The following is a 14,747-nucleotide window of genomic DNA, read 5'->3' on the forward strand; positions in this document are numbered from 1 at the left end:
TCTTTGCCTGTCTCTGTTGTATGCCTCCCTATAGCCTAGATGGAAGTTACTACATCCTGCCATATCTCTTGGTTTTAGATGTTATGAATATCTGTCACACTTGAATTTAACAATCTGAAGAAGCGGTTGTGAAATGTGTAATCATCACAAACAAGTGTAACTCCATACTGTGATCAGTTTACTCTTTTTATTAGATAAACTGTGTTTTTAATGTATATTAAAAAAATATTGTTGCAATTTTTTTATATAAACACGTTTGTAGAGTTGATTTTTCCATATACTTACACCAGCGGGTCACCCTTGAATACCCTTCTTTTTTGTGTTTGTTTTATATGATGTACATAAATAACTGTGACATTAAGCAGAGCAGCCACTTACAAATACAGACTGTAGAGGGCAGTTGATCCAGGCCTACCTAGTAGCAGAAAATAAGAGACTCCAAGGTTAGCTGGAACAGAGTATAGTGCTATAGTGCAGGGATGTCAAACTCAATTTCATTGCAGGTTGCATCAGCATTATGGTTGCCCTTATGGGCGGTTGTATCCATAAGTCTATATACAGTTAGGTCCATATACTGTATATTTGGACACAGGCACAATTTTCATACTTTTGGCTCTGTATGCCACTAAAATAAATTAAAATGAAACAATTCAAATGAATTTGAAGTGCAGACTTTCAGCTTTAATTCAAGGGGTTGAACGTAGATATCAAATACAAATTTTAGGAACTGCAACCATTTTTATACAAAGTCTCTCCATTTTCAGGGGATCAAATGTAATTGGACAAATCACATAAATAATTGGACATAAATAAAATTTTCATTTTTAATATTTTGTTGAGAATACTTTACTGGCAATGACTGCCTGAAGTCTGGAACTCATGGACATTACCAAAGACTGGCTTTCTGATGCATTACCAGGCTCTAACTGCAGCTGTCTTCAGTGGTTCTTTGTAGGTCTTTCTGCCTTTAGTTTTGCCTTCAGCAAGTGAAATGGATGCTCTGTTGGGTTAAGATCAGGTGATTGGCTCGGCTATTGCAGAATATTCCACTTCGTTTCCTTCAAAAGCTCCTGGGTTGCTTTTGCAGTGTGTTTTGGATCATTGTCCATCTGTACTGTGAAGCGCCGTCCATCAACTTTGTTGCATTTGGCTGAATCTGGGCTGACAATATAACTCTAAACACTGCAGAATTCATCCGGCTGCTTCTGTATTCAGTCACATCATCAATAATCACCAATGACCCAATGCCACTGGAAGCCATGCATGCCCATGCCATCACACTGCCTCCACCATGTTTCACAGATGGTGTTGTGTGCTTTGGATCATGAGCTGTTCCAAGCCTTCTCCACACTTTTTTCTTTCCGTCATTCTGGTACAGATTAATCTTAGTTTCATCTGTCCAAAGAATGCTTTTCCAGAACTGGTTTGGCTTCTTAAGATGTTTTTGGCAAAATCTAATCTGGCTTTTCTATTCTTCAGCCTTATGAATGGTTTGCACCTTGTGGTGAACCCTCTGTATTTGCTCTCGTGGAGTCTTCTCTTGATTGTAGACTGTGACAATGATACGCCCACCTCCTGGAGAGTGTCCTTCACTTGTCTGGATGTTGTGGATGGGTTTTTCTTTACCATAGAGAGGATCCTGTGATCATCCACCACTGTTGTCTTCCATTGACGTCCATGCTTTTTTATGTTGCTGAGCTCACCAGTGTGTTCTTCTTTCCTCAGAATGTATTAAACTGTTGATTTGGCCACTCCTAATGTTTCTGCTATCTATCTGATGGATTTGTTTCATTTTTGAAGCCTTACAATGGCCTGCTTCACTTGCATGGACAGCTCCTTTGAATGCATGATGTAGGTTCACAGCAATAGATTCCAAGTGCAAATACCACACTTGGAATCAACTCCAGACCTTTTACCTGCTTAATTGATGAAGAAATAATGAAGGAGTAGCCCACACCTGGCCATGAAACAGCTTTTGATTCAATTGTCCAATTACTTTTGGTCCCTTGACAAAGGGGGGATGTCTGCTCTTAAGAGCTGTAATTCCTAACCCCTTCCTGCAATTTGGATGTACATACACTCAAATTAAACCTGAGAGAGTGCACGTTCAGCCCATATCCATTATATAACTATAGCTTGAATATGTTTTGGTAAATACCTGAAAAAATCTAAAATTGTGCCTGTGTCCAAATATATATGGACCTAACAGTAAATGTATCTACTCTTTATCATATTAAATAATTGCCTCTGCATTTGATTATTGGTTTTAGTAATAACTTAAGACTTAAGCTGTGAAGGGCAGGTGGGGATCACCACGGAGCCCACTCACACTCCTGTATCAGATGATGCAAGTCTGAAAAGGAGGGTCGCACACCGCTGGCATCATCCACAAGAAACTTTTTTGCAGACTGCTCAGACAACACATGGTTCTGCCATGGTGTTCTGTCTGAGCAGCCTCCAATATACTAGCAGTGTGCAACTGTCCTTTTCAACTGGCACAGAATTGTATTATTCTCATAATAATTATAAGCAGATGTACAGATCATTCCACTTACATCAGATGCCAAGAGTCCCCCCAACATCAGAAATCAAGAGTTCCCAACCCTCCCCTACATCACAGTGCACCACCCTTACCTTGTGCTGGTGCCAGGAAGAAGCTGTGGGCAGAGCTAGGAAGCAGAAAGTGCAGGATCTTGAGAAGGACCAGAGGAGGGCTGGCGTCAGCTGCCGGAGTCTTCTGAATGCTGAGGCCAGGGGAGTTGGAGAGGAGGGGGTGTTGCAGCTGAATAGAGAGGTTCAGGATCTGTAGGAGGAGTTATGTCCTCTTCTCTGCTGTTGACCACTAAGAAGAGGGGTCTACAGACAAGGCTTCTTGTGGCTGCATGGAGAAGTGCAGGGACAAGGTGGGGGCAGAGACGAGGGGGTGCCACAGCTACAAGAAAGGTGCAAGGACCACATGAACTGCCCCAGTGAGCTGGATTCAGCCCAGGGGCCTTGTGTTTGACACGTGCTATAGTGAAACCTAAGACTGAAGTCCTAAGTGATAAGGCCAGCAGTTGGTTCAGTCCATCAGATCCAATTAATAACTGTAAATGTCCTTATGTTTGCTGGCCCTATCAATATTAACAGTATATTTAACTAATGGAGGTAAAATGAAAAGTAATATATAGTAAATATTTGGATGTCCCCAGAGTAAATCATGTTTGTTTATTTGATTTATCTTTTTGCTATTCTGCTTTATATTATATAATAATGCTTGTGCAGAAATGTGTTTATATTATCTATTGCTTGCTGCCAGCTATCTGTGAGGGGTCTGATGAATGCAAGAAAGATGAAGTCTGTATTAGACCGGGAGTCTGTCGCTGTAAGCCAGGATTCTTTGGTGCTGATTGCAATTCACGTGAGTACAGCCGTTACTGGATTTAAAAGGGAAATTATAATCGGTTGGGTCAATTTCTTTCTAAAGTTTTTATGTTTGTTGTAGTATATCTTTATTCACCTATTAACATAAACTTTTTTTTACAAAATAAACTGCAGAGCGCACCCATGGCACTGATGTCACATTGCATTATGGGTTTTCTACAGAGAGAGCACAACAGAAGTTGTTTGCTTTCAAACTATCTCTCTCTCATTAAATTTTTCAATGGAAGTGTGTGGATCAGGTAAAGAAAGGGGAAGCTGATGCAGTCAGCTGAAAGGAAGAGCCAGTTCACTTAGCTCTCTGTGCAGTTGAGTTGTAAAGAAAAGGCTTTTATTAAAAATGAAAAAATAAACCAAAATTATATGTAAGTAGGTACAGAGATGCAGGAAGAAAATATATAAATATAAATCTATAATATAATTATAGAGAAACATCGAGGCTGTCACTGCCAACATCATTCTGAAAATGCTATTGACCTGGATTTTGTTGATCCGCTGGCTTCAGTACTTTCAAACAATGCATAGTAAGCAGAATAGAATAAAACACCAAATAGTGCATAATATGAATGGCCAAGCCTGAATAAATGGGTAATATCTTCAAAAATCCATACATGTTATTTTAAGTCCATGAATGGCATCATATATCAATGAGAGAAGATATGGAGAACACTGGCAGCATCTGCATCTCTCATCCAGAAGCAAGATCTGTGTTAACCTTGCTGAGCACCATGTAAAGACAAAATAAACAGAATTGAGAAACGCTACTATTAAAGTGTAGTAGCTTTATTAAAACAAATGCACTCACATGGAACAAGTACACAATGGCATATCAAGATGTCCAGTAGGTGGAAGACATCCCCCAAGGAAAGTGTGATACTATCTGGCAGTGTCCAGTGACCCCCTAAGATCCTCGAGACAGCAGTCTTCCACTTAACATTGCCACTACATTTGGGGGTCTACCACGTACTGGAAAACTTGGTATACTTATTACATGTGAGTGCATTTGTAGGCAGCTGCCTAGGTATTCATGTTTTTTTTCTGTGCTGACTCATGTTCTTCAGTTATCTGTTTCTCAACTGAATAGTTACAATGCAGATGTGTGGTGGATCTGAGGAATTAATTGGCTAGATTTTCCCGCCAATGTTCTAGAGATCCACATAAAAAGGGGCCCAGAGAGCTCTCTGCTGAAAAGATGGACAAGATGTGGCTGTTACTCTGTCGGTCTGTGCCCCCATTTGGGGGTTTATCCGGGGTTCCCTATGGGGCTGGGAACCTGAGGACTCTTATGGACTTTTAACTACCAGTTATGAAGTTATTGCCTTGGAGGATTACTGCCTAAACAGACTTTTGCCTTTGAAGGATTGCGTGAATGGATTTGCCATCTGCCTAAGGTACAGTCACTTTGAGGGACACTTAGAGAACTCTGTACAGAAATGTATGTGAAGTTGCTTGTAAGAACTGTTCCTGTATGCTGGTGTACTACTTCAGTAAAGACCCTTGTTATTACTTCAAAATGTCTGGTCAACAGCCATATGTGTATCTTTGCTAAAGGCATCCAACCAGCCAGTGAATGAGTGACTTGGCAAGGGTGACACTTACTCTGGTAGCGAAGGGGTGTTGGGTATGCTTCCTTCACTGCAACCGGTGCCCCACATATTGGGACCGATCTTATGGCACAGAGTGCTTAGGGACCTAGCTTGGAGGGTACAAACTAGGATGTACCTATATATATAATGTATCGGCCGAAAATAGTGTTATTAGCATTTTGCTGATAGGAAAAAGGTGCTGATAATGGCAACTGATAGAGCGCAATTTTACCCACATTTTACCACATATAGGGTGCGTTTTTCATAGGTCATGTGACTCAAAAAAAATATAAAAATGCAACACGCATGCATTTTTGCTGCGTTTTCAATACATTTCAGGCCTGGTTCACATCAATGCAGCTTGCATTTTGTCTGTTTTGCAGTGATTTTTGCAGTGTGTTTGTGTTTTTGCACATATGTTTTTGATGCGTTTTGCATTTTTTCCTTTTTTTTTTGTTGCTGGACAGATTAAAAAAGCATCAAAAACACGTCAAAACCGCACTACATTTCTGCATTGTCTTTATTGAAGTTTATTGAACCAAAGATGCAATGTTTTGTGTTTAAAAAAGCCCCTGACCCTTTCTAAAAATGCAGCAAAAAAGCATAGATGTGAACGTGTCCCCTAGGAAACCATGTTAAATGGACTGTAGTGCATTTCTGCAAAAAGCACTAAAAACACAAAAGGTGTGAACCAGGCCTCAATAGGGAGGTGCGTTTTTGATGTGTGTTTTTATTTAACTGACCAAAAATGATGCACGCAGGGTTTTTACACCGTAAAGAAAGCCCAACAGACATACATTGAATTTAAAGGGATGCATTTTTCTTGAGCTTTTCTTGCACTTCAAAAACTGCTCAATGTGAAAGCAGCCTATTGGCCGAAAAGGTGCAGTAAATAAATTCATATTCATTTAAATTCATTATATTAATTAAAAAGTCGAATATAGTACAATTATATATAAATAAATTGCCATTTTGGTTTTGGTTTTCAGCCAAATGCATCTTACATTTTCGGTTTTGGTCCAGAATTTTCATTTTGTTGCACCACCAGTACAAACATGTAGTTACAGTAAATTGAATTCCCTGTATCCAGTAAGCATTTGGACATATCACTGGGAGTGAGGTGGCAGGAATTGCTGTGTTGGTGGAGACCAGTACAAGCTCTGTGGTCCATTTCCTAGAAGTGGTGTTCTCTAACTAGTAGTTAAGTCCTGCGTTAGCTGTGTAAACTAGATTGGCCACAGGTTACGTAGAGTTAACTGCAAGTGTGCCCACTTCTAAGTTTGGGAGACATGCCTTAAAGCGGTAGTAAAGCTGTATATTTATGTGTTATCTATGGGGAAGCCTATAATAAGGCTTACCTGTTGGTACTGTAAATATCTCCTAAATGTGCACCGTTTAGGAGATATTTACCTGTGCAGCTGCCGGTGACGTCACAGGGCCATGCGCTCTGAAGGAATGGCATACACGTACCGTTCCTTCAGAGCCCTGTGCCATAAACAGTGACTCCCACGTGCTGCCTGAACTGCAACATTCTGCTTTGCCAATGGCTTGTTTGGGACTGGTGAGCTGCTGGATCTGCGGATTGATGGTCTGCCACTGCCTTCTGCCTCTGCTGCCTCACCTCAAGTGATCCTACAGGTGTATTTGCTTCATTCAGTCCATGGTTCTCCAGGTCCCCTGCTGATTGGGCTTGGAGGAACTGCGCCTGGATTCCCTCATTTGTACAGGAGTTGAGTCTGCGCATGGAGAACCCTCCAAGGGAGCTACACCTGCAAAGGATCCTGTGTCTGCTCCTTCTACACCTTGTTGGGATGTGGACCTCAGAGAGCTTGCTACTGTTGTTGGAGAAGCATTGTTGGTCCATTCTGCCAGCCCAACACCAGACCAGTCAGGAGGGAGTTCCTGCTTGCCTACTCCTAATTTACTGGAGTTACTGTATCTGAAATGGTTGACTCCACTTAACCTGCTACTTGGGATGTGTGACTGTTGCCAAGGGTTCCTCCAGCTCAGGATCTTCAGCAGGAGTCTTCTGTCAAACTGCTTTTATCGGAAAGCTCCTTATGGAAATGCCTAGTCCACATGTCCACCAAGTTCAGCGTAAACATCCTGTCACGGGAATGGGTTGATTTTCCTGGCCCTGCCTATTATTTGCAATTTGCAAATTGCATTTGCATTGTTATGTTTGATGAAAATGCTGATGCCGCTCTATCATGTTGTACTATGATTATACCAGTGTTATCTGTTGTGAAACTGTTTTGCTGCTTTTCTCTTACCAGTACGGGTTAGAAGAAAAAGGTGTTCATAATCCTAGGCCACCTCAGAGGCCTTTCAGTATGCATATTTATTTTGGCTGTGTGTGTTGGATTAACCTGAGACAAGGACATCTCAACCCTAGGGGGGGACATGTGTAGGCAGGTGCCTACAAAGGGTTTACTGTCTTTTTTCTGTGCTGGCTCACGATCTGCAGCTGTTTGGGTTCACTGTGCTCTTTATTCACTGAACTGTTACAATGTAGGAAGTAAATAGCATTTGAATTTCAGGACCCAATTAAAGTGATATTACACCTTTCGTGATATTAAACCTCCCGCTGCTGTCAACCTGCCCAATGAGGAGGGAGACAGCAACTAGAGCCACTGCTCTCATGCACATTGCGGGATCAGATTGGGCTTAGTTAAGAAAAAGGGGGGCCCCGGGGGGGAGGGGGAGCTGTAGCACAGAAGGTTTTTCACCCTAATGCATAGAATGCATTTAGGTGAGAAACCTTAAAATTTTAGAACCACTCCAAGTCTATGGCAGAGCACAGAAGTTATTAATTGGATGGGAATTTAAAGGCCACTTTTTGCATAAATTTTGCTCAGTCTATAAAATCTACTTTCAGCAGTAGAAAGCTTTACAACAATTTTGAGTCCTCCATTCAACTATTAACCAACTGAACTTTCTGCATGTCTCAGTGAAAGTCAGGTAGTTAGTAAAGAAACGCTTTCCCCTGCAAGAGAGCAAGTCCAGGTCTACATGGTAAGTGAAGGAGATCTCAGCTACACGGTGTGCACAAATGGCATATCTAACCCTGCTCATGCCGATAAATTATAACTAGAAGAATCACAATACATATTTTTCCATGCCAAATAGTTATATTGCTCATCAGCAACACACATCTGTAGTAAAAAATCATCTTTGTTATTTTTTACAAGATCTTACAAGCAAGGTCCCCCTCTTGTTTTGATCTGTACTTTAACTGTACTGTTGCCCTTTCTTTTTTAAAATGCTGCACAAACTGTTGGTGCTATATAAATCCTGTATAGTAATACAAATTTGGCAATTATTGTTAATTAAAAGTAAAAAAATAATGTAAGACTTTTCTCCATTTTTTATAGCTTGTCCTGACCAGTATTGGGGTTCAGACTGTAAAAAGAGGTGTTCCTGCTATCCCAATGGAAAATGTAATGGAGTGACTGGACAATGTATCTGTTATCCTAACCGCTGGGGTCCAGATTGTCAGCATACCTGCCACTGCAACCAACGAGGAACTTGTGACCCTGTCATTGGATCATGTCAATGTGAGCCCGGCTGGTGGTCCCAGCATTGCACTAAGCAATGTTTATGTAACTTAGAAACTTCTCACTGTAACCAGACTAATGGTCAGTGTGTATGTAACAGCGGGTGGTGGGGCCAGCGATGCGGTATAAAATGCAACTGCAACAAATCACCCTGTTTGCAAAGCAAAGGAATCTGCAAATGTCGAGAAGCCTGGCATGGTCCCAGATGTGAATTTCCATGTGACTGTGTGCATGGGAAATGCAACTCAATCAATGGTGAATGTGAATGCGACATCGGCTACCAAGGAAAGAGGTGTGCTGAACATTGCTCTCTTGGAACCTTTGGACCTAAATGTGAAAATAGGTGAGTCATTTAAGTAAGCCTGAAACTACCCCCAAAAGAGCTGGGATGTTAGGCAGGAAAGATTCCGCCTGATGCATATTCATATATTTGGAGCCTAACAGTACACATGGAATGCAGCCACCACTTACATGTCTTTACTGTGATGGTGAGCACTTGACTGCTGGACACAAATTTCTAACCAGTGCATTTAAACCACCATGAAGGTGGCAATCTGCTATATCTAATGAAAGGCATACTGCCTGTGCAGCCCAGGTCATTGTTTTGAGGGTGGAAAAGGTAACAGGATCCTAAAGGGGTTCTATTGGGCTTATGATAGAGTGAGACCTTCTTTTCCACCACATCATCTGGAGTCTTCTGTAGAGGAACCAGATTCCAAGGAGGATGCTTCACAATTTAAAGTCTAACTGAAGTCCAGTATTTTTGGCTTGGACAGAGTGAAAAGTTTAAAGCAGAGGTGCTCAACTGGTGGCCCATGGAGCCCTCTGATGTGACCCGAGACCTCCTGCTCTGGGATGGCAGGTTAGCAAGTCCAGACCGCCGGTTCCCAGCCCACCATCCCAGAGCATCAGCGTGGATGGAGCCAGTGCTGGAGGATGTAAGCGGCTGCAAAGGGAGCAGGAGCAGCATAAGTTGATGCTTCCTCTATAGCGCCAGCTCCTGTCCTAGGCAAAATGCATTTGGTATCCTGGGATAGGAACCTTTCTAACAGCCAGCAATTCCAGCAGAAACTGAAAGATAAAAGGTCACATCACAGTTTAGCAATGGGCATATTATGTATTAAATATAATTTTTCAATTAGGCTGCTTTCAAACTGATCCATAGGTGCAGCACAGTGCACCAGCAGCTTTCCTTCAGGTTTTGCAGGAATTTTGGTGTGCTTTCAGAAAGTGCACCACACCTGCAAGATATAATACAAGACTATGGCAATGCATAGCTAACGCGCAAGAAAACCGCAGGTGCACTGTGCTGCAGGTAAACCGCAGCACATCAGTGTAAAAGCAGCCTTACACCACTTTCACATAATCAATGCAATTGGATCCACCTATCCCTTTTTCAGGAAGACCAGATCGACCCTCCATTCTCCTCTTTAGAGTGGCTGGATGTAAACAAACACACACCCACCTACTTCTAAAAAAAACAGAAGAGGATCCATTTCCCTCCATTCCCTTTAATTTAATTGTGGCCGTGACTGGTTGCCAATTTTTTAAATGCCCCTCACTCTTCAAAAGGTTGAGCACCCCTGATTTAAACCCTCTGTCAGGTTTTATTGCTGTCTGTGTTGCTATTGAAGAGCTTTTTCCTCAATTCCTGTCCCCGTCAATGGGGAAATACAAACAACAATAGCCAAACCTTAGTTTTTAGTAGAGAGGAGAAACTCTGTTGGGTTTTCATTGATATCTGTTTTGTTACTGGGGAGCCTTATTCTTGCTGCCTGTCCCAGCGACACCATGGGTGTCATAGTGTGATAGGCTGTCAGTGAGACAGGAATTCAAAAGAAATCTGCCCATTGAGGACACAGGCAGCAGACTGGAGTTAGCTTTTAAGAGCCATGCCTTTGTGTTTGCTAGGGTGTTGGTGATGTCAGCTAGAGCAAACGTGTTAATGATGACGTGACAAGCATCTGTGTATGAAGACACAGCATATTATAAGAGCCTTCAGGGTTCCTGAGCTAGACAGACTCCCTTGGGGGCATACTTGCAAGGTGACGTGCACTTACGATTAGTAACAAACTAAGCTTAATGAAAGTGTGGGGTTTGGTTCCAAATGAAGAGTTAAAGCAGACTGTACACTCTGCAAAGTTCATTTTTAGTGCTCCTGTCCACTGTTATTGATCAATAAAGTCGTTTGGAAAGGTGTTAGCCTCTCAGAGGTGTTTGGCACCCCTTGCTCATTCACATGGGGGGCTGTATCTGGGGCCCCCTTGGTTAATGGCGCAAGTTAAAACTTTCTACAAAATAGTTAGAATGTGATATAAATGAGCAATGAAATTGCCCAGAGCAATGTTGTAAGTAGAAAAAATATCAGAAAACAATGTTTTCCAGTAAACAAATGTTGATATGTCAGTTTGTTCTTCCTTTTTTTAATGAATAGTTTGCCAGGTATAAACACTGTAAATCCTGGATAGTTGAAATGTGATTTTACTTACTCTTTTTGTTCTTTCATCGTGGGTGTATGGACAGCTCTCTGGCAAGAGGTTTCATGCTCTATAGGTATCTTATCCTGCTGCTGATTTTCTTACACCATGCATCCTGCATAGTCAGACATACATACTGTATGAAAGGATTGATAAAGTATATATGCAATGCATTCATAAAGTATTCAGACCCCCTTTACTTTTTTTCAATTTTGTTATGTTGCCGCCTGATACTACAGTTGTTTAAATTCATTTGTTTCTCATGAATCTACACTCAGTATCCCACAATGACAAAAGTGAAAACAGAATGTTACAAATGTCTATGAATTTATTTAAAAAGAAAAAACTGAAATATCACATCTATTCCCATGTTGTCTTGGCTGTGTGCTTAGGATCATTGTCATGTTGGAATGTGAACCTTTGTCCCAGTCTGAGGTCCCAAGCGATGGAACAGGTTTTAATTGAGGATATCTCTGTAATTTGCACCATTAAGCATTCCCTCAAACCTGACCAGTCTTCCAGTCCCTGCTGCTGAAAAACACCCCCACAGCATAATGCTGCTACTACCATGCTTCACTGTTGGAATGGTATTGGGCAGGTGATAAGCGGTGCCTGGTTTCCTCCAAAATAATGTGTAGAATTTAGGCCAAACAGTTCAATCTTGGTTTCATCAGACCAGAGAATCTTATTCCTCATAGTCTGAGAGTCTTTCAAGTGTTTTTTTTTGCAAACTCCAAGCCCTCCGGTGGAGGGCTGCAGTGATGGTTGTTCTTCTGGAGCTTTGTCCAATCTCTACACAGGATGTGTGGTGCTCAGTCAAGTGACCATTGAGTTCTTGATCATCGCTCATACTAAGGCCCTTCTCCCCCCGATTGCACAGTTTCGCCAGGCGACCAGCTCTGAAAGAGTCCTGGTTGTGCCAAACTTTTTCTATCTGAAAATTATGGAGGTCACTGTGCCCTTGGGAAGGTTTTTTATAGCCTTCCCCAGATTTATGCCTTGCAATAATCCTGTCTCTGAGCTCTGCAGGCAGTTCCTTTGACCTCATGATTTTTGCTCTGATACACTATGCATTTTCAGCTGTGAGTGCCCTTCCAAATCATGTCCAATCAATTTCATTTAACACAGGTGAACTCCAATCAAGGTGTAGAAACATCTCAGCAATGATCAAGAGAAATGGGAGGCACCTCAGCTAAATTTCAAGTGTTGTTTCAAAGACTGAATACTTATGCCAATGTGACATTTCAGTTTTTCCTTTTTAATAAACTCACAGTCTTTTCTAAAATTCTGTTTTCACTTTGTCATTATGGGGTACTGAATATAGATTAATGAGAAAAACTGAATTTAAACAACTGTGGTATCAGGCTGCAACACAACAAAATTGAAAAACATGAAGGAGCTCTGAATACTTTATGAATGTACTGTATATACATACTGTATAACACGTATACTGTAGAGAGCAGGGGCGGACTGACCATTTGGAAACTCGGGCACTGCCCGAGGGCCCGGGGTCAGTAAGGGGCCCCATGAGATGCTCCTGGTACCTTTTTTACAGACTTTTTTGAGTTTGGGCAAGGACACAGGGGCCCCATGATCCCCTATTGCCCGGGGGCCCCATGAATTGTCAGTCCGCCCCTGAGTCCGCCCCTGGTAGAGAGAGCATCCGCACAGCAACAAATTTGAAATCACCTGAAATATGCACATGTATTAAATCTTTTCTTTAGTTGTGGAAGATGCAAACAAGGACAGACATGTTCTCCAATGGATGGCTCCTGCCCATCATGTGAACCTGGCTGGAATGGTACAAGCTGCGATACACCCTGCTTGCCTGGATATTACGGGGAGAACTGTGCACAGAGCTGTCCGAAATGCCGCGGAAATGAAGTGTGCAGCTCAGGGACAGGGACCTGTCAGAACTGTGATCCTGGGAGGATGGGACCCCGGTATGTCTATTAACTGAACACAGCAACAGGTAACCTACGTATATAGCTCCAGAGGCATAAATGCAGACGATGGTGGCCCATTTCAAAAATTACTATAGGGTCCCTTGCAGGAGTGCTTTCTCAAAGTAAAAATGCCAAGCTATAAGGGAGGGGCAAGAAGTGAACATAGCAAATTTGACTTGGTTTAGAGGGACACATGGCTATGGGTGTTCCACATCTCAGGTTAGTGAATGAGACAAGACTCTGATGACTTCCATAACCTAATCTTGTGCAAGCAAACATTTGTATTTCTTTTTATTCTTGCATGTGATATAGTATTCTTTGTAAAATTAATTTTCACCACATGCACTAAGCTAAGGGAAAATTCCCTTGCAAAGTGAAAATCCTGTTTGCCTTTAGTAAATCAACCCCAATTTGTATACAGCCATATAAGAGGAGTGCTTTTGTTGATAATGGAAAAAAAAATAGGTGGTCCATAAATATACATGGCAAGCTGCCTCTTTTTCTTCATATGAATACTTTGCCTAATAGTTAACCCAACCCTGCTCACAAACTAAGCAAATCCCTTTCAAGAACAGATGTTCATCATTAGCATGACATTCTCCAGTGCTGCTGACTGATAAAGAGAGCAGGGGTCATTTGCCCTATTCTCTGACTTAGCGGAATATACACTGCTCAAAAAAATTAAAGAAACTAATGGAACACATTTTAATCAGAGTCATTAAGTCAATTAGACTCCTGAGATATTGATCTGGTCAGTTAAGTAGCAGATGGGGTTGTTAATCAGTGTCAGCTGCTTTGGTATTAATGAAAATAACAACAGGTGCACTAGATGGGCAATAATGAGATGACCCCCAAAAAAGGAATTGTTTTATAGATGGAGGCCACTGATATTTTTTTCCCTACTCATCTTTTCTGACTGTTTTTCACTAGTTTTGCATTTGGCTAGGGTCAGTGTCACTACTGGTAGCATGAGGCGATACCTGGACCCTACAGAGGCAGTCCAACTCCTCCAGGATGGCACATCAATACCTGCCATTGCCAGAAGGTTTGCTGTGTCTCCCAGCACAGTCTCAAGAGCATGGAGGAGATTCCAGGACACAGGCAGTTACTCTAGGAGAGCTGCACAGAGCCATAGAAGGTCCTTAACCCATCAGCAGGATCGGTATCTGCTCCTTTGTGCAAGGAGGAACAGGATGAGCACTGCCAGAGCCCTACAAAATGACCTCCAGCAGGCCACTGGTGTGAATGTCTCTGACCAAACAAACAGAAACAGACTTCATGAGAGTGGCCTGAGGGCCCGATGTCCTCTAGTGGGCCCTGTGCTCACTGCCCGTCACCAGAGCTCAGTTGGCATTTGCCATTGAACACCAGAATTGGAAGATCCGCCACTGGCGCCCTGTACTTTTCACAGATGATAACAGGTTCCACCCCAGCACATGTAACAGATGTGAAAGGGTCTGGAGAAGCCGTGGAGAAAGTTATGCTGCCTGTAACATCATTCAGCATGACCGTTTTTGCGGTGGGTCAGTTATGGTCTGAGTAGGCATATCCATGGAGGGACACACAGACCTCTACGGGCTAGACAATGGCACCCTGATTGCCATTAGGTATCAGGATGAAATCCTTGGACCCATTGTCAGACCCTATGCTGGTGCAGTGGGTTCTGGGTTCCTTCTGGTGCACAACAATGCCTAGCCTCATGTGGCGACAGTATGCAGGCAGTTCCTGGAGGATGAAGGAATTGATACCATTGAATGGCCC

General features: G+C 42.2%; 1 protein-coding gene across 1 annotated transcript in view; it reads left to right on the plus strand.

Moving 5' to 3' along the window:
- Positions 1-14,747, plus strand: part of SCARF1 (scavenger receptor class F member 1) — a 60,993-nt gene that overhangs the window by 13,396 nt on the left and 32,850 nt on the right. The window contains exons 3-5 of the mRNA XM_089657877.1: positions 3,299-3,400; positions 8,381-8,906; positions 12,765-12,983. Of these exons, the coding sequence (XP_089514003.1) occupies positions 3,299-3,400; positions 8,381-8,906; positions 12,765-12,983 (847 nt within the window). The remainder of the gene's footprint in view (positions 1-3,298; positions 3,401-8,380; positions 8,907-12,764; positions 12,984-14,747) is intronic.

This window comes from Staurois parvus, unplaced genomic scaffold (assembly GCF_062004578.1).
Source record: "Staurois parvus isolate SC_StPar_1 unplaced genomic scaffold, SC_StPar_1.0 ptg000029l, whole genome shotgun sequence".
In the NCBI taxonomy this organism is placed as follows: Eukaryota; Metazoa; Chordata; class Amphibia; order Anura; family Ranidae; genus Staurois; species Staurois parvus.